The sequence below is a fragment of the Nycticebus coucang genome, chromosome 4, assembly GCF_027406575.1.
Source record: "Nycticebus coucang isolate mNycCou1 chromosome 4, mNycCou1.pri, whole genome shotgun sequence".
NCBI lineage: Eukaryota > Metazoa > Chordata > Mammalia > Primates > Lorisidae > Nycticebus > Nycticebus coucang.
In genome coordinates this window covers 73,437,561-73,459,502 of record NC_069783.1, presented here as the reverse complement: position 1 = coordinate 73,459,502, position 21,942 = coordinate 73,437,561, and the positions used below count along the sequence as shown (strand labels likewise).

General features: G+C 41.6%; 1 protein-coding gene and 1 pseudogene across 9 annotated transcripts in view; one reads left to right on the top strand and one right to left on the bottom strand.

Moving 5' to 3' along the window:
* Nucleotides 1–636: 636 nt before the first annotated feature.
* The window catches only part of SEMA4F (ssemaphorin 4F), a 31,044-nt gene continuing 9,738 nt past the window's right edge, over nt 637–21,942 (bottom strand). For 4 of the 9 annotated variants that reach the window (XM_053589493.1, XM_053589495.1, XM_053589497.1 and 1 more), the window contains 9 exons: nt 12,521–12,640; nt 12,272–12,423; nt 11,469–11,647; nt 11,099–11,246; nt 10,753–10,975; nt 10,520–10,629; nt 10,246–10,406; nt 3,289–3,347; nt 1,871–3,036 (listed from right to left, as the gene is read on the bottom strand). In XM_053589493.1, the coding sequence (XP_053445468.1) occupies nt 2,426–3,036; nt 3,289–3,347; nt 10,246–10,406; nt 10,520–10,629; nt 10,753–10,975; nt 11,099–11,246; nt 11,469–11,647; nt 12,272–12,423; nt 12,521–12,640 (1,763 nt within the window). In that variant the 3' untranslated portion in view covers nt 1,871–2,425. Of the gene's footprint in view, nt 1,208–1,870; nt 3,037–3,288; nt 3,348–10,245; nt 10,407–10,519; nt 10,630–10,752; nt 10,976–11,098; nt 11,247–11,468; nt 11,648–12,271; nt 12,424–12,520; nt 12,641–21,942 lie in introns of those variants that run through there. The other 5 variants (XR_008379683.1, XR_008379684.1, XM_053589494.1 and 2 more) reach the window with 5 other exon arrangements.
* Nucleotides 4,571–7,070, top strand: LOC128584536 (CWF19-like protein 2; annotated as a pseudogene).

Below are 21,942 nucleotides of genomic sequence, written 5' to 3'. Positions count from 1 at the left end.
CCATAGCCCAAAGATGATGCCATCTGTTATTCATACTATTTCTTTGGGAGTTGGTTTCACATTCCCATTCTATCACTCACTCTTGGAGCTTAAACTTTCCACCAAGATGTGACTCTGCTGCCTTCATACCTATGTCTATGCTTCCTTACTTTTTCTACATTCTTCATTCCATATTCCCCCAAGTAAAGCGACTTTCCAAAGACTATATACCTCAAATCCAATGTGATCTTGTCCCTCTGCTCCTTGAAGAACTCTTTTCTCCTCCTCCCTACAGAAACTGCAGTCCCCTTTGATCTCGCCCCACCTCTATTCATCCACCAAAGTGGAATTAACTCACAACCTCAAGTGAGTAGGGTTGAAGTGATAAGCCAAAGAACACAGAGCCTTCCTCCATTAGGGACCAGCAGGTCACTAAGGTCAGGCATATCTGAGAATTATAAAAATCACAGATCTGCCTCCCAAAACCTAGAAACAGGCAGTTAAGATTTGGCCATAGATGACCCAGGACAGGCAAGTGTGAGGCAATGACCCTCCTCTTCCTGAATGGGGCTTAAAGTGATTCCATGTGTCATGGGTACCATATGGCTAAGTTACACGATTATGCCAAAATAAGCCAATTTTTATAATGACAACATCTATTGGTACAGATAGTCCTTTATTGTTTACACTTGTTCTCATTTAATCCTTGCAGCACCACCCTGAGGTAGGTATTATCCCCACTTTTACAGATGAGTAAACTGATGTCCCTAGGTTAGATTACTTGCCAAAGCTCACACATTTATTAGTGACAAAGCCACTGATAATTCCAAATCCAAGGGGACTCTTTTGAGTAGTTCACAGGCTGCTGGCAAGGAAAGTAGAGCAGAAAACTTCAACTGGGAAGGGCTGGATCATTCATTGGAGCTTGAAGGGGTCCCTCATCAGGGATGAATGAGGCACATTCACAGGCCAAGACCGGGACTAAGCAGAAGCCTAGAGTACGTGGGAGTTGTCAAGCAGGAAGAGGTCCTGACATTTGGTGAGAGTTGACAGTATATTCACATACACATACAGTCCAGCTTCCAGGGACTAGAGAAACAAGAAGGCCTCCAGCAGCTACCAGTCCAGAGTCTAGCCACCACCAGTCAGAATCACAGAGGACAGAAGATGGTCTTCCAGGCCCAGGAACCCAGTGCTTCTCAGTGGTCATCCTGTTCCAGCAGTCACACTATATTCCAAATAAGGTGAGGCTAGCAAGAGCCGCCACAGAGTGACCCCGTCTCACCTGGGACAAAGTTAGTGACTTCTAGGCAGTGGTCCTTTAACTTTGTTAAGGCCTTGAGAATCTGATGAAAGCCATAAAACCTCCCCCCAGAAAAATACAGACACACATGTATAGACAACATTTTGCATATAATTTCAGGGAGTCCATGGACCCCAGATGGGGGACTCCTGCTTTAGAGCAAGGGTGTCACCCTGAGTAAAGTCACTGACACAGACCCATCTTTATGCTGCTTATATTTCCCCTTTTGTCATCCCCTAATATTTAGAATGTCATAAAGTTAATTGTTCATGGTAGCCAAGGAGAGGACGTTCAGCCTACACTCCAGCCAGAAAAACAAACAGAAGAATGGGGTCACATGTACTGCTGCCCTTCCCACCCAGAAGGTCACTTTGAAAGCTTTTCTCTACTCAAAGTTAGAGAAGAGTTGTGGGGCAAAGAAAGGAGCAGTGTTTTGTTTCCTTTTGGAAAGGAAGGCCATTTGCTCACTGGTTACAGGGTCTTAAGTTCTGCAGGCAATGCCTCTATCCAAACTTCCCTCTTCCTATCCCCACACTGAGTACACTGAAGCATCAGCCCAGTCATTCATGTACATGTGGCAAGATCTCCTATGAATACCCAGGTATTTATACACACTTTCACAGAAGAAGGAAAACTGGAATGGGGGAGATCTCAGAGCAGAGATTCCATGTTGCAATACGGGGATCATGTACTCCCCACAGATAATCAGATAAACTGGGAAAATCAGCAAAACCACCCCGAAGACTCAGTGCACATTAGTCCCTAACCACTTCCATGGCTCTTCTTTCTGGCCAGGGCCAAACTAAAAAGTAAAGTCATAGCTGTGTCCTGTGCTTCATCCCCAAAACTAATGGACCCAAGAAGAGGGACAGGGCTGAAGAGTCACAGGAGTTCAGAGTTGGGGAGAGGCCCAATTTGCTGCAGAGAGAAATTCTGATCTCTCATGGGAATCAGAAATCAGGCAAAGGCCTGGCCCCAAGCCCACCCAAATCCAGAAAGGACAGACACTGAAATCCAAGTGATCACTCAGACTCAAAGAGAAGTGAAAGGTTATGACTGTCTTCCAGGCCCAGTGACCCCTGGCATCTCAGTGGTCACTCTGTTCCAGTGACCACTCATACACTGGAAGCCATGTGCCTGACTCTAGATGGATGTTTCATCACATGTAGCTAAAGGAGCCCCAGTTAGTCGAATGTGGGCTGGGCTTGGGCAAGGATCAAGCAGGAAGGGTGGAGGGAAGCCACCAAAGCCACTGCCCCTCTTGGCCAGGGCCAGGGGAAGCCGCTCATCTTCAGGAGAGGGGGAGGGAGGGTCTTGGCTGTAGCTTGTGGTCCCAGATGGTGGGGCCCCCAGGTCCAAGCCCACCTTGTCTCTAGCCAGAAGTTCCCTCTGTCGCCGTCGCTGCTGACGCCGACCAATCAGGAGGAGAGTCAAGGATGCTGCAAGGACCCCCAGGATGAAGCCAGCCAGTCCAGCCCCAACTGTGTGGGCCCGGCTTGTGGCCCCCCGCTGGCTGCCCCATACCAAGCTGTAAGCTGCAACCACACGAGCTGCTCCACCCTCCCGACATTCACAGGCGTAAGCACCCATGGCCCCTGGGGTCACCACCACCTCTAGCCTATCCCGCTGGGAGGTAAGTACAGTCACTCCACCAGGCTGGTGCCACACACAGGATGCCCATGCTGAGCTCGGGGAACATGGCAAGACCACATGTGCAGCTTTAGCCACGGGAACTTCAAACACTACTGGGTGTTCTGCAGAAAGACAACAAAGGCACAAAAGGTGGTAAGGCTATAGGTTGGGGGGGTATGATGGAGAGAAATGAGGGGTATTATTAAACATGAAAAGGGACCCTGGGTGCAAAGCAAAAAGGGTATTCCCAAAGGGGGGAAGGCCCTGGGTCACTAGCTGCCATATCTTCTAGGATTCAATTTTAAAGTGGGTCCAAATAGACAACTTTCTAGCCCTTTTCCCTCTGCTCTACCCACACTTCAAATCATACAGACCTCCAGGTTCTTTGGGACACAGAGAAGAGACATCTGCAGACTCTATGTCTTGGACCAGCCTATAAAGAAGGGAATACTTAGTAAATCCAGTGTCAGCATTCCCTTCTACCCTTGTCTGGACCACTGAACATTCATGCATTTGTTACATCTCCCATCATCTCATAAATTACACCTGGAATAAACAGTCTACATTCTCCTTATTACCAAATTTTTCCCCAATACCTCTTATACTCCTCATGACATTGTCATGTCAGATTCTATACATATTCCTAGCAGACCATGAATAGCTAAATTGGCACTAGGTCTGTTGAAAAGATATTTGTTAGGAATACTTTAAAAGAAACATGAGAATCTTCTAAGAAATATACATGGTTGTCCACAACCACAAGATTTCTCTGGAAATATAAACTATAGGGTTTTTTTTCTATTATTTAAGAGAAAGAACAAACTTGTTTTCCATAAAAGCTAACCAAAACACCATAAGGGTCAATGAAAAGACTTTCTGTTTCATAAAAGCTTTTTATCTCCACTGAGAACTCTCTTTAACAACTGTGTGTGTGTGTGTGTGTGTGTGTGCGCGCGCGCGTGCGTGCCTTGAATGGCTCTGTTTCAAACAATGCAATGCTGGCTCTTCCAGGACTTCATAGACTGTTGTCTGGTACAGGTACAAGAAGACAGAACACACAAAAGCCTCAAAGACAGACTCTGTTTGAGTTTTAAGTCCTTCAAGATGAATTAAGATCCCTAAAATGAACTCCAAGACTGGTATGAACAGATCGAAGTTTCCTGGGTAAAACTAAAATTGATTAGCCTAGCTGAGAGTGGAAACATGGGAAGACCACAGGTACAGCTACAGCCACAGGAACCCCACAGTCTATGCTTTTCTCTCTTGTTTGAAATGAAATATGGAGGACAGAATGCATAGAAATACCAATCCAGTACACTGACATATACACACATCCTGTACTCACATATACTTAAGAGACCCCTTGAGGTTCAAGTATTCAAGATGCCAAAGACCAATGGAATTCTTATTTTAATGGATATTAAAACAATAAAGGAAAGAAAAAAGCAATCACTTTTGTCATAGATGTTTAAAAACTCTCCCAAAAGAAACTAAAAGAGGACAACAACTGTGGCGGCTGCCGGTGGTAGATTTGAAAGTGCGAAGAGTATTGAGGAGCGTAAAGAACAGACCCGGATCGTCAGGGCCGAGGTGCTGCGTCAGGCTAAAGCCAATTTGAAAAAAGAAGAAAGACGTAAAGAACTTAAGCGACTTCGGGGTGAGGATACATGGATGCTACGTGATGCGAATGAGCGAACTAAACAATTCTCACAGGAACACTCTGTGAAGAAAAAGAAGAAAAAAGACAAACACTCAAAAAAAGTAAAGAGAAGAAAAAAAGAGCAAGAAACAGAAATGTGAAAAAAACAATGAGTCATCTGACAGTTCATCAAGCTCTGAAGATGAGTGGGTTGAAGCTGTTCCACCTCAGACTCTTGGCAAGGAAAAGGCCTGGAGAGTGAAAGGTGAAAAGTCAGAACAAAAAGATGACGACCAAGTTATTCAGAGGGATGAATGGATGACTGTTGATTTTATGTCTGTTAAAACTGTGTCATCATCATCACTCAAAGCTGAGAAGGAAACAATGAAGAAAATAGAGCAAGAGAAAACTTAAGCACTTGAGCAGTCCAAACTCCTGGAAAGAGAATTGAATCCATATTGGAAGAATGGTGGGACAGGTCTTCCCCCAGAAGACTGTAGTGTATCATCGATTACTAAAGTTTCAGTGGTAGAAGATGGTGGACTGAGCTGGCTAAAGAAGTCTTACCAAAGAATGAAGGAACAAGCTGAGAAACGAAACAGAAATTTTGAGGATGTTGTAGCTGAAAGATATGGGTCAATGTAAATATTTCAGTCGAAATTAGAAGCAGCTGAAAAAACTGTATCTACAAAAGAAGATTATAGACGAGAACAGTGGAGGAAACCAGCATTTTCAGATAAAGCACAAAATAGTCAAGAAAGTAGAAAATCAGACTTAGTAAAACATAACAGTTCAAGGGATAGATACACTACAATGGATATTACAAACAACAGCAATAAAGGGAAGTTTAGTGGTGATGAAAAAGGTAAGAAATCTGAATCTTTAGAAACATGTAGAAGAGAATCCAACCCATGGCAGAGTCAAGAGTTTTCTTCCCTTGGAAATCTGAGACCTAAGTTTTTAAGACCCTCTGATGATGATGAACTATCATATCACAGCAAGGGCAGAAATTCTAGTTCATCTTCAGCATTGGTAGCTCGGGGTTCTTCGCATTGTGGTTTTCAAAAACCTACTGAGGTGAGTGAAGAACGTTTAACATCATGGAGTCAGTCTGATGGAATAGGAGACAAGAAACATTCAAATGAAAAGCCATTGGAAACCAGCAGCAGTGTTGAATACCGGCACATTCCAGAAGATGTGAGAGAAAAATCACAAGGCAGAAGCTTGAGAGATGAACATCTTGTGGGATGCAAAGTCTACATCTGTGAGTCCAGAAGATGGGTCTGTCCACATCCTGAGTATTGATGAGAAGAACAAGTTGGGAGCCAAGATTATCAAGGCAGAGATGATGGGGAATATGGAATTAGCTGAACAGCTTAAATCTCAACTAGAAAAGGCAAATAAATTCAAAGAAACTATAACACAGATATCAAGAAAATCTGGAGAAGAGAATGAAGACGAGCAAGAAGTGATCCTTGTCAGAAAAGATCAGTCTGGAAGAGTATATGGCCTGTGAACACACCAGGAAAATCTCCAGAACCAAAAGGAGGAAGAAGAAAGAGACAGATGGTTTCAACCCATGAGGAAAAAGAAAGGGTCAGATACTTTCATGATGATGATAATCTAAGCCTAAACGATTTAGTCAGAAATGAAAAGATGGGAATGGGAGAAAATCAAAACAACCTTTTTATGAGAATGGCATCTAAGTTTATGGGGAAAGTAGATGGGGACTATTATACTCTGGATGACATGTTTGTCTCCAAAGCAGCTGAGAGAGAATGTCGCAGCGAAGAAGAGAAACAGAGGAGGAAAGCTGTTGCTGAGCGTCGGAATCTTGCTGCACAGATGGAGAAATGTCTGTATTGTTTTGACGGCTCTCAGTTTCCCAAGCACCTTATTATTGCAATAGGACTTAAGGTTTACTTATGTTTACCCAACTCCTGCTCTCTCACTGAGGGCCACTGCCTGATAGCCCCTTTGCAGCACCACAGAGCAGCTACTTTATTGGATGAAGACATCTGGGAGGAAGTTCAGATGTTCAGGAAATCATTGGTAAAGATGTTTGAAGATAAAGGATTGGACTGTATCTTTTTAGAAACTAATATGCGTACCAAGAGACAGTCCCACATGGTTTATGAATGTATTCCTCTCCCAAAGGAGGTGGGGGATATGGCTCCTATCTATTTTAAGAAAGCCATAATGGAATCTGATGAAGAATGGTCCATGAATAAAAAGTTGATTGATCTCTCTTCAAAAGACATCAGGAAGTCTGTTCCCAAAGGCTTACCTTATTTCTCTGTGGATTTTGGCCTCCAAGGAGGGTTTGCCCATGTCATTGAAGATCAGCACAAATTTCCTCCATACTTTGGAAAGGAAATCATTGGTGGGCTGCTGGATATAGAACCAAGACTTTGGAGGAAAGTAATCCGAAAAAGCTTTGAGGATCAGAGGAAGAAGGCGCTGCAGTTTGCTCAGTGGTGGAAACCATATGGCTTCCCCAAAAGTAAAAAATGTTGAGCCCTAACTTTCATTTTTAATTTTCTCTTCAGATCCTGTTCAGTTTTATTTCCATTATATATCACTAAACATTTGACCCTCAGATCACAGAAAGAGATTGACAGCGGCAGACTGCTCTGGGTTCCTGACAACTCATGCAGTTGTGGTGTTTTCTTCCCCACCTGCTCCTAATGACTTCATTTCAGTGACTTCCACATGTGTCTGTGTATGTGTACGTTGGACAGCCTGCTCACATTCCTGGTCTGTCTATATTTGGTGTTCTGAATAGTCAGTTAATTTAGAAAAGGGCTTTTCTGGAGGAGTATTTAGGAGCATAGAAAATCCTTGGTTCAGGGAGAAATGGGTCTGCTTCAAGGTTAAGTCTGTTGTTTGGCATGTTTTAGAATAAGACAGTAATAATTGAAATTTTTTCCATTTTATAGAAGAGATCTTAGCATTTTATAGAACAGATCTTAATTTTCTACTTGCAGCATATAGTATCACCACTGTTCTTTCTGTTAAAGGGAAAAGAATGTCTCAAAGTATTAAAAAATTAAATAATAGTAAAAGTATAAAATTAAAAAAAAAAGAAACTAAAAGACCAGGTCAAAGCCCTTAACCCAAAATTCAAAGATGGCTGAACCTGCTATCCGAGAGTTACTTTATCCTCCCAACCATCAAAATTCAAGAGTGTGATCAAGATATAGCACAAGATTTTATATTAAATCAAAATTAATATCAGAAAAACAAAATTAAATTTTGTAACTACTCTGATTATCTATTAGTTATCATTTTAAACATTTCACTCTGTTTTGACATGTGTGAATTAGTTTGCTTTATTCTCAAAGATAAATACTTTTACTTCTAAAGGATCTGTAACGTTGGGATTCTGTAATATACTATGGTTCTGTATCCATCTGGGGTTCTGTTGTATACAAATATACTGTAAATTAACTGGGCTTCAAAATAGGAAATTTCAAGGTCAGTTTGAAAAAATGTTTTCCAATTGATTAAAAATGCTTCACTGAGGGGATCTCAATTAAAGATTAAAAGATACTTAAGAAACCTATCAACCAATTATAACTGATTGACATTATTTGGATACTGACAAACTATTTTTTAAATATATGCAACTGAGAAAATTAGAACATTGACTGGATATTTGATGATATTAAGGAAAAAGGTTTTGGCTCAGCACCTGTAGCTCAGCGGCTAGGGCACCAGCCACATACACTGGGGCTGGCAGGTTTGAACCCAGCCCAGGCCTGCCAAACAATGACAACTACAACCAAAAAATAGTCGGGTGTTGTGGGGGCATCTGTGCCAGCTACTTGGGAGGCTGAGGCAAGAAAATCACTTAAGCCCAAGGGTTTGAGGTTGCTGTGAGCTGTGACGCCACAACACTCTACCGAGGGTGACACAGTAAGACTCTTGTCTCACAAAAAAAAAAAAAAGAAAGAAAAGAAAAGGAAAAAAATAAGGTTTTGAGTACGATAATAGCAATGTGGTTTGTTGTTTTTTTTTTTTTTTTTTTTTTTTGAGACAGAGTGTTACTTTGTTGCCCTCAGCTGACTGCCATGGCATCATAGCTCACAACAACTTCAAAGACTTGGACTCAAGTGATCCTCTTGACTCAGCCTCCTGAGTAGCTGGAACTACAGGCACCCGCCACAACACACAGATATTGTTTTTAGACAGGGGATCTTGCCCTTGCTCAGGCTGGTCTGGAACTCCTGAGCTCAAGCAATCTAACCGCCTCTGCCTCCTAGAGTGCTAGAATCACAGGCATGAATGACTGCACCCAGCCTATTATTTTTTTTTTTTTTTTTTTTTGGCTAGGGCCGGGTTTGAACCCGCCACTCTGGTATATGGGGCCAGCACCCTACTCCTTGAGCCACAGGCGCCACCCTAACCCAGCCTATTTTTTAAAAAGCTTATCTAGGTTAGAAATACACACAGAAAGATTTACGGATGAAGTAATAGGATGTCTAAGATTTGCTTCAAAATAGGTGAGACTGAGTAAAGGTACTGATGAAGCAAGACTGGCCAAGAGGTGATTGTTGTTGAGACTAAAAGATGAATTCATGTAAATATCTATACTATTCTCTCTACCGTTGAATACTGTTGAAATTTCCTGCAATAAAATGTTTCTTAGGAGAGTCCGTATTTGGTAGAGATAGATACTGAGATATTTAAGATGAATATGATGTCAGGAATTTGCTTCAATGTGACATATGCTTTTAAACTAGCTACTGAATAGAAAATAGATGGTAGGAGCTCAAAATGAGCAAGAGAAAACCAATTATTATTAGATTAGGCCAGTTAAGAAGAAAGCTTAACTTTCCTTTTAACAACCTTTAACAACTCTTAACTTTTAACAAGATGGCTTACACTACAGTGGTAGCAACAGAAGTGGAAAGAAAAGGTTGGACTAAGAATGTTTTGAGCTAAAATCAGTAGAAATTGTAATACCATGCGGGCAATTTCTGGCTTTAGAAACTGGATGTTGAGGGCCCTTTATTGAGTTAAGGAAAACCAGAGAAGGAGCATGCAAGGCAAAGAGAAAGAAGCAGAACATATTTAGAACTGCTTTAGTTTTACTGGCTTGCGACACATCCATAGGAACACCAAGTAGGCAGCTGGACGTGAAGTTCTGTAGCTCAGTTAGAGATACATTTGTAGTTGTCATCAGCACTCAAATGGTACTGAAAGTAATGGGAATGAAACCACCTTGAGAGTGTGTAGAAATGCAAAGAGGCAAGACCCAAGGCTAAACCTGAGAAATAGCAACTTCAACAGTTGGATGGGAAGAGTCAGTAAGGGAGACAGGAGAATGCAGTCACAAAAGGCAAGAAGGAAAGAGTATTTCAAGACATTAACGAGGTAGCACTAATGACCTTGCCTTGACCATGTAACTGACTCCATGTCATTACCTCTAGTGGACACTGCTCAGTTCTCATCTTACAAGAGTTCTCAGAAGTGTTTTGTAGTTGCCCACTCCCTCCTTTTAGTGACTAGATGGACAAACAGGTGAGTTAGTATAGACTGACAAGAGGACACATGGTAATACAGATATTAACAGAAGAAGGAAACCCACATGGATCAGGCAGCATTAACAGATGAGTAACAGACACAGGCATATGAACAGGGCAGAGCCCAGGCACAGCAGGCAAGAGATCTGTGCAGCTATACTCACCCTCTGTGTTCCCCAGCATGGGCCACACACTCATCTAGCCGGAAGCTCCAGGCACAGACAGGGTCTTGGGCCAGGATGCACTCTGAGCAGCTCTGGAGACGACCACAGTCAGTGGTGTTCACTTGTGTCACCTCCGTACGGGAGCCAATTAGGAGCCAGCCCTACAAAAAAGGAGTGAGGAAAAGTAATACACTGCTGGATCTCCCAGACCCCTGACAAACTAGCTCCGAACTTAGACATGTCTCCACTGGACTCCCCAAAATCTACAACTCACATTGTATAATTTCATAGTCTCAACTGGCTGTGGCTCTGGGAATAAGGCCAGATCTTCCAGGACATTGAGCTGGCCTCTGATCCGTACTGCTCGGTGGAGGTGTCCATCTTCTAGGAGGCAGGCAAGAGACAAGAATAATGACACAAATGTCCCTGTGCCTGGGACTCTGATATATGACTTTGTGATGACTTTGGGTGCACTGAGTGGGCAACTTGCTTGACTATTAAATATACCTGTCCCCAGGTAGAGTACATCATACTCTTTCCCAGAGAGGCTCATCACCCTGTGGGCCACGACTCTGAAATAGGCTGTATCCGTAGTGACCAGCAGAGGGTGGCCATCATCTGGAAACACTGGCTTGTCCATGAGTGGATGGTCCCGGATAAAGGTGAGCACGCGGTCAGGCAAGGAGAGGGAGGAACTGAACTGCTGGAGCTTCATGTTTTTGGTGATGCACTAGAGGAAACACAGGGCTGGTGACAGTTTCCCAGGGAAAAGGAAATGTCAGTGATGTTTAGTGAAGCTCTTGCTGAGGGCAGCTCCTTAATTCAGGCCTGAGATGAAGATCACACCCCTCACCTTTCCAGGTCTGGGCTGGGGCACATCATTGTCCGAGACAGGCAGTCCCCTATTACAATCATGTTTTAGCTCTCTGAAGGAACCATTCAGCACCTTACGAATGTCTTCTGGTTGAAAGGCACAGATAGCAGAGATGGCGGCCCCCTCCCTAGAAGAGTCTAGGTTAGAGCCACGTATTTGGAAGGAGCTGGGCAGAGCAACTCATCACTTGCCCAATGAGATAACCCACAAGAAATGAACAGGGAGCCATGCAACCATAGAAAGAGTGTGCACTGCTCTAAAGGAGACAGCACTGACACTGCACCAACCCTATGTCTCTCCCACCAGGCCTCTCCCACCTATAACTCTCCGTCACACCCAGACCCCTCACCATTGGGAAGAAAAAATCCCATAAAAAATGGGGGTGCCTTCCCCAGGCTCAGGTCGAAGCATAGCCACATCCTGCAGGACACTGGAGGCCCAGCCATGCTCAGGCCCTGGACATAGCAGGTCAGCCTTCAAAAATGTTGTCCACCTCTGCTGGAGGGTCTTCCGGCCCCCAAGGTCACCCTGAGAGGATAAGCACATGAGAGGTTCTCTATAGAAGACCAACCCTGGGCAAAGAGTGTGGAGACCAATACAATTTTCCTCCCTGACTTCAGAGCAGACATGGACAAATGGAGACAAAGACATGTAGAAATGCAAGGACAGAGATATAGATAAGAGTTCAACTGTGGGGATAATGAGCTACTGGGGTGGGGTGGGGGTGACAATAACTATAACAGTGACTGAGTTAACTTTCACAGTACTGTACTAAGTGTTTTGCATAAGTTAACCTCATTTAGTCCTCACACAACCTTTACAGATAGATAAGCAACATTATTATCCTCATTTAACAGATGAGTTTCAAAGATGCTAAAGAACCTGCTCAGAGTCACAGGGGCAGCAAGTGGTGGAGCAAGGAGTTGAGGCCTGGTCCACCTGTCACTAGTCCACCTCCTGTGGACAAAGTGTCACAGAGGTAACTATGAGGGTCAAAGGGGCCAGAGTCCCTCTTCTCCAGCTCCCAGAAAAGAAGCTAAGGTGGAGATAAAAGGAGACAGAGGCGAGATGCAAAGGCAGAGACTCAGAAAGAAGACAGGAGAACAGACAGAGCAGAAGGCGACAGACAGACAGCTGGGTTGGGGATCTCACCGCACAAACACGGGCCACCCGCGGGACCTTAACGTGCTCAAATGAGTCAAATGCTCGGGAAGTCTCCGTAAAGAAGAAGTAGATTTCGTCATCTCCATCTTCATCCCCCCACTCAGCTGGACTCAACGCCACGGCTGCGACAAAGGCTGGGGCTGGGGAGACCAGTGGCTTCAGAACCCCACAGACACAGCCTAGGGCCACCCAGCCTCCACCCCTCTGTCCCCTAGAGACCCCTGTTTTTCTCCCCACCGTTAAGCCAGGATGGCAAGGTGTCTGTTCGAATCCAGTCCTCAGCACGACCCACAGCCCGGGAGATAATCGACTCCGTCCCCCGGTAGTTTTTCACAGTGGCAGCATAGAGGACCCCCCCTGCAGGGCAACAGAGAAAAGACAGGCTGTCAGGGACCCACTAAGAGAAGTGACAAGGGTCACAGGACGAGCAGGGAGTAAAGCAAGGCAGTGACTGTCAGGGAATAAGCATCCACAGAGTACCAGGCACCACTAAGTACAACACAGGAATCACAGAGTATAAGGGAAAAATGTGCCAGAATGTCCCTGTGTATGAAAGGAAGTCAGGGTTACCTGTCTGAGGTTTTCTGTTGTTGATTCAATAACCCTGTCGTGCGCTTACTGTACTGTGAATCTCCAAGGCGAAGCATTGTTTTGCAGTATACTATAATTTTACTTAAGTTCTTCCACTGTGGTAAATGTCTGAGGGAACAAGTGTTTTTTCTGGACATTAGTGAGTGCACATTGCTCTGAAACAAGTTACCACTTTAGAGTATAGAGAGTCACTCAAGGAATTAATTAAAATGCAGATCCCTGGACCTCACAATTTTCATTTAGTAGAGTTAGAGGGTAGCCCAAGAAACTGCATTTCAAACACACAATCAAAGTTATTCTGATGCAGATGACTCAGTTGCTCAGAGACATCAGCCTAGGGGATGAATGGAGGTTTCATAGATAGATAGCCAGGGAAGCAACCAAGAATAGAAATCAAGGACAAAGGTAGGGCAAAGATACTCTAGGGAAGGTGGGGATTGTAGAAGAGAAATCACAGACAGTCTGGGAAGGAAGGGAGATACCGCTCTGTGGGCTGAATGTGAGAGAACTATAGCCACTCTGGGTAACACTGCCAAGGGCTCAGACACAAGTGGAAAAAAGTGAATCAGGGGGTCCCTGGCGGAGGGCTGAAAATCACAGTCACTCTGGAGAGAAAAGGGCAGCATGGCTTCACCACCTGCTATGTACAAAGCACTGTGCTAAGGACATCACCAGCCCCAAGAACTCCCATTTGAATCAGGAAGACAAGAGTGTAATCAAACACCAGGAGACAGGACTAATAGATGTGGGGAGGCTCAGCTACATCTGCCTGGAGGAGCAGCAATTCAGAGGGGACATCTGAGCTGGGCCTGAAGAATGAGAAATTTGCCAGGTAGAAGGAGGACTTCAGGGAGAAAGACAAGCCAGCATGAAGAGAGGAGCCATCCTCAGGCATGTAGAGGCAGAGAGGGCTGCTGGACAGGGCAGGTGAGCAGAGACGCCACTGCAGAGGATGGCAGATGGGCACCCAGATGTGTTAAGTCAGCTCTGCCCTGCCAGGGGAATATATGGACTTTACCCTTCAAGTGAGAGCAAAACTGCAAATATTCTTTTTAGGAGGAGAGTAACATAATCAGTTTGGTTGTTTAAGAGATAATGCTAATTAAAAGGCCATTCGCACAGTCCAGGCAAGAGTAGAAAGCCCAAACTAAGGTAAGGGCAGAGGAAATAAAGGGGCTAGATCTGAGAGATACTTCTGACATAGAATCTATTAAAAGGATTTGAAAATCAATTAAATATGAGATGTGAGAGAATGCAGTAAACTAATGTCTCTCAAGGTTTCTACTTATAAAACCAATGATAGTAGATGACGATATCATTAATCGAGCCAAGAAATGACACAAGGCCCCTAAAGGAAACAGCTGGAGAGGTAGTGAGTTCAGCTGTTGGATGTGCTAAGGTGGAAGAGCCTTCAGGACACTGGTCAGAGATACTGGACAGCAATGAAACGGAAGGACCTGGGAAACATGGCCAGAGTCAGCAACAAACAGGTCATCACACCTCATGTTTAAGTCATGACCCAAACGTGAGAGCCAGGGAGAAAGGTAACACAAGAAGAGGAACTCTGGGAACACCACCATTTAAGGGGAGAGCTACCAAGGAAACTGAGAAGATCAAGCCAGAACAGCCAAAGAAGCAAAGCAGGCAAATATGCCATAAGGTGGTGCACAAAACCTCAGGCAGAGCCTGGGGGCCTGTGCACCCTGGGGGAGGCAGTAGAGAGCTGGGAAGCACAAAGCATCCTAGAGTCACAGGTGCCCTGAAAAGAGACCCATCAAACAACATTCTGTACACAGCAAAATAGAACCAGAGCCCTCTGAGGGCAGCAGTGTAAAGTTGGAAACCTTGTGGAGGTAGAATGGGGAGACCATTCTACCAATTGCAACTGGAAAAAGAACAAGTATTTTAGAGGCTACTTACTGCCCTGTTTCCCCGAAAATAAGACAGTGAAAATTTTCCCTGAGAATGTGATACATGTAATACTATCAAAACTCTGGCTGAGGCTGTGTCATGGATACTGTGAAAATGGAGGAGATGTGGTAGAGGAGACAGTTCTGAACAGTTCAGATGCATGGCTTGGTGTGTAGGGTTAGGGGAAAACAATCATAAACACTCGGGAAACAGAAATAACCATGCAAAGACCCAGGGGTGGATGGATGTAACTGGTCCCAAAACTTCCTAAGGGATCAATGGGGTAAAAGAGCACAGTAACTGGGGATGGAAGAGCAGAGGGTCACTGACAATAAGGGACAGCAGGAGGGATCACTTTGTGAGGAAACAGGAAGGCTCCAGGTGTTCCAAGAGTACCAAGGAGCTTGCAACACAGTTACTTACACACACACAGAGGAAAAGGAACAGTAACTACTGCAGTCATAAGGATGGGAAGCCATAGGACCACCACATGTCCTAGATTCTCCAGGACACTCTCAGTTTCAAATATTCTTGTGTTGTTCATGAAATATGAAATCATTTGGCAAATTATTGCTGAATGGGGCGGTGCCTGTAGCTCAATCGGCAAGGGTGCCGGCCACATACACCTAGGGTGGTAGGTTCGAACCCAGCCCAGGACTGCTAAGCAACAATGACAACTGCAACCAAAAAAAAAAAAAAAAAATAGCCGGGTGTTGTGGCAGGTGCCTATCATCCCAGCTACTTGGGAGGCTGAGCCAAGAGAATCACTTAAGCGCAAGAGTTTGAGGTTGATGTGAGCTATGACGCCACGGCACTCTACCCAGGATGACAGCTTGAGACTCTGTCTCAAAAAAAAAAATAAATAAAATTATTGCTGAATGGACCAAGTCAGTAAACATTAACATACGCATATGCCATTGGCAAAAAAAAAAAATGATGTACAAAAGAAAGTGGTGCCAATAGTGTTGAATTCGGTTAACAAGCTGGTTTGAAGGGCAGCGCCTGTGGCTCAGTCGGTAAGGCGCCGGCCCCATATACCGAGGGTGGCAGGTTCAAACCCGGCCCCAGCCAAACTGCAACCAAAAAATAGCCGGGTGTTGTGGCGGGTGCCTGTAGTCCCAGCTACTCAGGAGGCTGAGGCAAGAGAATCGCTTAAGCCCAGGAGTTGGAGGTTGCTGTGAGCTGTGTGAGGTCACGGCACTCTACCGAGGGCCATAAAGTGAGACTCTGTCTCTACAAAAAAAAAAAAACAAGCTGGTTTGAAAAAAACACCAGAGGTAATAGAACCATATTTTATTTTCTAAAAAATAAGTATGTATATACACACACACCTGTGGGCATAGGAAAGAATATTTTTGTAGTTAGCATGTCCTACTTTTATAACCCCCCAACTAATATTTTCATGTTGAAAAAAGAACACAAAGTTTTGCAAATCACAAAACATAAAAAAGCATAGCCAACAAAAAATCACAATCATGTGTGAAAATATATCCCTACTTGCCTAGATAGAAATCCTGGAAACTCAGGCCTCAACTGTGTTAGCAACCCAAAGCTGATAGGCTAGGTAGGATATGTGTCATGGCAGTAAATATTTCACTATACCATTCAAATTTCCATTTTAGTGTAAAAATGCTTACTTACTTTTTACAGAAGATTTATAACAGGAATTATGTGTTCTGTTATTAGTTTCAAAAAGAGGATTTTAGGCTGGCATTCTGCCACGCCATTCTCTTGCTCCTTTTCTCCCCACCCCTTAATCTTCCCTTCTCTCACTCCCTGCTCTCTGCTCTCTTCTCTCTTTCTCATCTCTTCCCCCCACTCTTTTCCCTTTCTCTAATATAAAATAAACTTACAATTTTATATTCAAAAAAAAAGAGGATTTTAAACAAGCTCTGGCTTTTCTCTTCTGCTCTCTTCTCATGGTCAAATGCTTTTCAGGATAGATATTCCTATTCCAATATTCCCCATTTTTTTATCCAAGTATTGAGCCAGCTGGATACCTTTCTTTAAAAAAAGAACCTATTATTGGGATATATTTAGATAGTTGGAGATGCAGTGTTTACCTTTCCTCTGCTGGCCATGTAGAATTTCTATTACTGGTTTATTTCAATGCGCAAATTCTAGTCTTGGAAAAGATACACACAGACTTAAATGCTGCCAGCACCCAAGGCATCTGGAACATTTGCAGTGCTGCTTGGCAAATGCAGTAATCACCAGATATAATGAGGCCAGAAGCAGATGATCAAAACACAGGATAGGTTCCTGAAGAAAAAAGAGCAAAAGCTTCTGTTCTTCTTGATAAAAGCCCTATTTTATAATATTATAGAATATGATGGGGAGGACCAAAGACTACCGACTGCTCTCTCTAGCTTGGGTACCTAGTGGAGTAACAGGACTATGCACTCAGAAGAGGAAACACTAATGAAGGAGCAGGCCTGGGGAAGATGAGTGAGGATGATGAGATGTGATGAGTTTGAGAGTCCTGTGAGACATCCTAGTGGAGATGTCTAGAAGGCGGTAAGATGCATGGTCTATACCTCCAGATAATGTCTGGGAAGCATCACAATGCAGTGGAAACAAGTCATAGGGCTGGTTGTGATCACAACTACATAAAGAGAGAAGAGGATCTTGGGTGAAAGCAAAGGAACCCAAACATTTAAAGAATAAGCAGAAGAGCCTACCAAGGAGACTGAGAAGGAATCGCCAATGTTCTTAGGCTAATGTGAACATGACTGTAAAAAGAGTCACTTTTCCAAATTTGAATAGTGCTAATAAAGATAGTAAGACCATTTTGTTAATTTTGTCTAAGTATAGTATATGTAAATGTCATATTTAAAAACAAGATTTCTGATGCTTTTCTCTAAAAAAAATACAATTACCAATAAACATATGAAAAATTTTTCAGGGGTGTCCGTAACTCCGTGGTTAGAGCACATGCTCTGGGGCTGGTGAGTTCGAACCCAGCCTGGGCCTGCCAAAAAAAAAAAAAAAAAAAAGAAAGAAAAATTTTTCAACCTCATTAATAGAAATGCTGATCAAAATACACATCAAATTAGACTTTGGAGAAAGTCCCTGTCTGTACATTGCTTACCTATATTACTTGGGACTGACCAGGGTGCAATAAGAGAGGCCTTCTTCTCATCATGCTGGTGGGACTAAATGGAGAGTAATTTGTCTAAATCCATCTAATACCACCTATATGTTTATTCTGCAACCTAGAAATTACACTTTTTAGACTAACTCATATACAAGTAAATAGATTTATGTAGGAGTCACATTAAAACTTATGTAAAAGTATTTCTGCTGTGGCATTACTTTTAAAAGCAACAATTTATTTTAAAATTTGAATGTATGATTAATTATGTGGGAATAATTAAATTATTGTGCTACCTCTATATGATGGAATTGTATGCAATTACTAAAAATCATGTTTGAATAATTCAAAATTTACAATATTAAATGAAATATACATAATTCGGTGGCACCTGTGGATCAAGGAGTAGGGCGCTGGACCCATATACCAGAGGTGGTGGGTTCAAACCTGACCCCAGCCAAAAAACTGCAAAAAAAAAAAAAAAAAAAAAAAAAGAAATATACATAATTCCACTTTATCATAAATACACACATAAACACATACAGAGACAGCAGAAGAAAATACTCAAAATACTCCAAAATAACAGTAATTAGAATTACAAATAAAATTTTCACTTTCTTCTTTACACATTTCTATATTTTCTCAATTTTCTACAATGCACATTGTAATTTTTACAATTTTAAATAAATATTCCTGCTATTATATGCTAATAATAATTTCATTAGTAAAAGCTCTTCTTTTAAACTTCAAAATACTTCTATTATCCCTAAGGACATTTTTATAGATCCTAACGGGGAATTTTGGTTCTAGTTCTTATATAATATTGTCACTATTTTCAATACCGCTATTTCCAAAACAGAGGGCAGCAGGGCACACTGGATCGCTACTGAAAGCCACAAGTGAATACTGGCACTTATGTCAGACCAAGAAAAATTCTAAATTATACCCCTATAAAGTGAAAACTACAGATGAAAATGTATAATACTGAAATTGGCAGTGATTTGGATCTGAGACAGCTAGAGACATAGAAGATCTATATTAACTGAAGTTAACCATTCAAAACCGTTAGTAAATGAGTTTTGATCACCTCCAATTATCAGCTAAGAGTCAGCCCTGAATTTTATTTAAAAAAAGACTTAAAACCTTTTTGAAAATGTTCTTTCCACTTTGTCATATGAGGATCTTACTTAAGAATTTTCACTTGTTGACTAAACAAAATTATAGACAGTTACACAAGCTTAAAGATTACTGCTTTAAACAAAGTATGTTAACTGATTATCTTAGTTGTTGCAATTGAGCAGTCATTTCTGTTAATAAACAATGATGTAGAATTAAGAGACATTTACAACCACTAAAATTAAGAAATTTTCTTAATGATCCCAGTGACTGGCTCAGAATTTTGCCAAAGATGCTAATAAAAATCAAAGAAAAATATACTATTGAAACTTTTATTCAAACATGTATGAGTATAAACAAGGCCTCGTTAATTTCAAGAGTGGATAATGATAATAATGATAACTCAAATATTGTATTTAATCAATGTACACTTTATGCTTATTTTACTTTTTTACTTTTCTAAAAAGATAAGTCATGATTAAAAAGTGATTTAATCTGTATAGCTTTTAAGACTTTTCCAAAAAAAAAATCATTCATAAAAAAATTTGTTAGCTCTTGTGTCCTAATTTTTATTTTACATAAAACATTGCCCAAAAATATAGGCAAAAATTAATTTGATGATAAAAATTGGCAAAAAAGTCAGTGAAAAAATAAAAAACAGTATGATGAATGATGTTGAGTCAACTGATTAGCTATGAAAAGTTAATTTAGATCCCCATATCACACCACTCATCAAAATCAATCCAAAGAGATCAAAAAGTTAAATGTTTAAGAAAAATAAATTTTAAGAAACAAACTTTCATCTATTCTCTAAATGAAGAAGGATTGTGTTGTAAAAAATATAAGCATAAGCAGGTGTGAGGCTCCTACTATAATCCTAGTACCCTGGGAGGTCAAGGTGGAGGATCACTGGGGGTTAGGAGTTCAAGACAAGTCTGAGCAAGACCAAAACCCCATCTTTACTAAAAACAGAAAAATTAGCTGGGTGTGGTGACGTGCACCTGTAGTCCCAACTACCAGGAAGCTGAGGCAGGAGAACGGCTTGAGCCCAGAAGTCTGAGGTTGCAGTGAGCTATGACAATGCCACTGCACGTTAGCCAAGGCGATAGAGTAAGATTGTCTTAAAACACATGTGTACACACAGACACACAGAAATATGAGCAATGTTCATTAATATTCAAAGAAATATAAATTAAAACAAAGTGCCATTTTTCACCTCAAAACAGCAAGAATTGTTTTAAATGACTATAACATGTTCTAGGCTTGGCGCCCGTAGCACAGTGGTTATGGCACCAAGTCACATACACCAAGGGTGAGAGGTTCGAACCCGGCCCAGGCCAGCTAAGCAACAATGACAATTGCAACAAAAAATAGCCAGGTGTTGTAGCTGGCACTTATAGTCCCAGCTACTTGGGAGGCTGAGGCAAGAGAATCACTTAAGCCCAAGAGAAGGAGGTTGCTTTGAGCTGTGATGCCACTGCACTCTACCGAGGGCGACAGCTTGAGACTCTGTCTCAAAAATAATTAATAATAAATAATAATACATTCTGGTGAAATTGATACGAGAAAAAAACCACTTTCATTCACTGCCGGTGTAAAATAGTACGCCCTTTTTAAAAACTCAATTAGCCTCAATTAGCAACAGATAATGAGTCATTAAATGTTCACATTTTCTGATGTAGTAATCCACTTCTAGAATCTTAAAGGGATAATCCAAAATGAAGACAAATATGTATGCACAAAAATGTTCATTATAGCCATATAGATAATAGCAAAAATTTTTAAGTAAACTAAATCAATTGATATAAATGATTTGGAATGGTTTAATTAAGTTATGGTATACTCATAAAATGAGTATTAAAAATTCTCTTTACAATCTTTCAATTATACAGAAACACCTATGATATAAAGTTACATGACAAAATTCAAAATTGTATCCACCACATCGCATGACATTCAAAAGTTCAATAATACACACATATACTCATCAAATTTCTATTAACCTGCTTGTTTTACACTTTTATGAGAAAACAGCTTTTTTCACTGAATTTGAAGTGTGTATGTTAGGTGGTCTGACCTAAAACAAAGGCTATGCAGCACAAAACGATTTGCTGAATGTGTCAAAGAATTAGTCACTCTCCAGAAGGGATTTAGGCATCATTTATGACAGAACCATTCCATACTTGAGCAACTATAGATAAAATGTTACAAGGAAGTAATGCAAGGAATTTATTTAATAGTCATTGCTGATTCTTCTAAGCAACAACGTATAAGCAAGCAAAATACATGTGCATGAATGTATGTGGGTGTATACACACATTAAAAAGGCTGAAGGCAATACCCTAAAATATTAGCAGTGGCTTCTAAAGTAGAGATATTCTAGAACCGCACTAATAAGGTAGACACTAGACACATGGGGGTATTTACACTAAATTATTGAAAATTTAAAATCTCTTCCTTCAGTTGCACTAGTCACATTTCAAGATCTCAATAGCCAAAATAGCCAGAGCAGTGGTTCTCAACCTTCTAGTGCTGCAACCCTTTAATACAGTTCCTCATGTTGTGGTGACACCCCCAACCATAAAATTATTTTTGTTACTACTTCGTAACTATAATTTTGCTACTGTTATGAATCGTAATGTAAATATCTGATATGCAGATTGTATTTTCATTGTTACAAAGGGGTCGCAACCCACAGGTTGAGAACCGCTAAGAGAAAGGCTACCATATTGGACAGTGCAAATCTAGAACATTTCCATCGCTATATTTGGTAAGTGCCATTCTAGAAGATTTTTTATATTCTTCTTTACACTTTTTCCAAATTTATTATAATATGCATTGTATTAGATTTCTCTTAGAAAACTATGAGAAAAGAAAATAAAGTTTAATAGAGGAAACACTCACACGGAGGTGCAGAGGACACATTCTCTAACGAGAACCCTAAGGA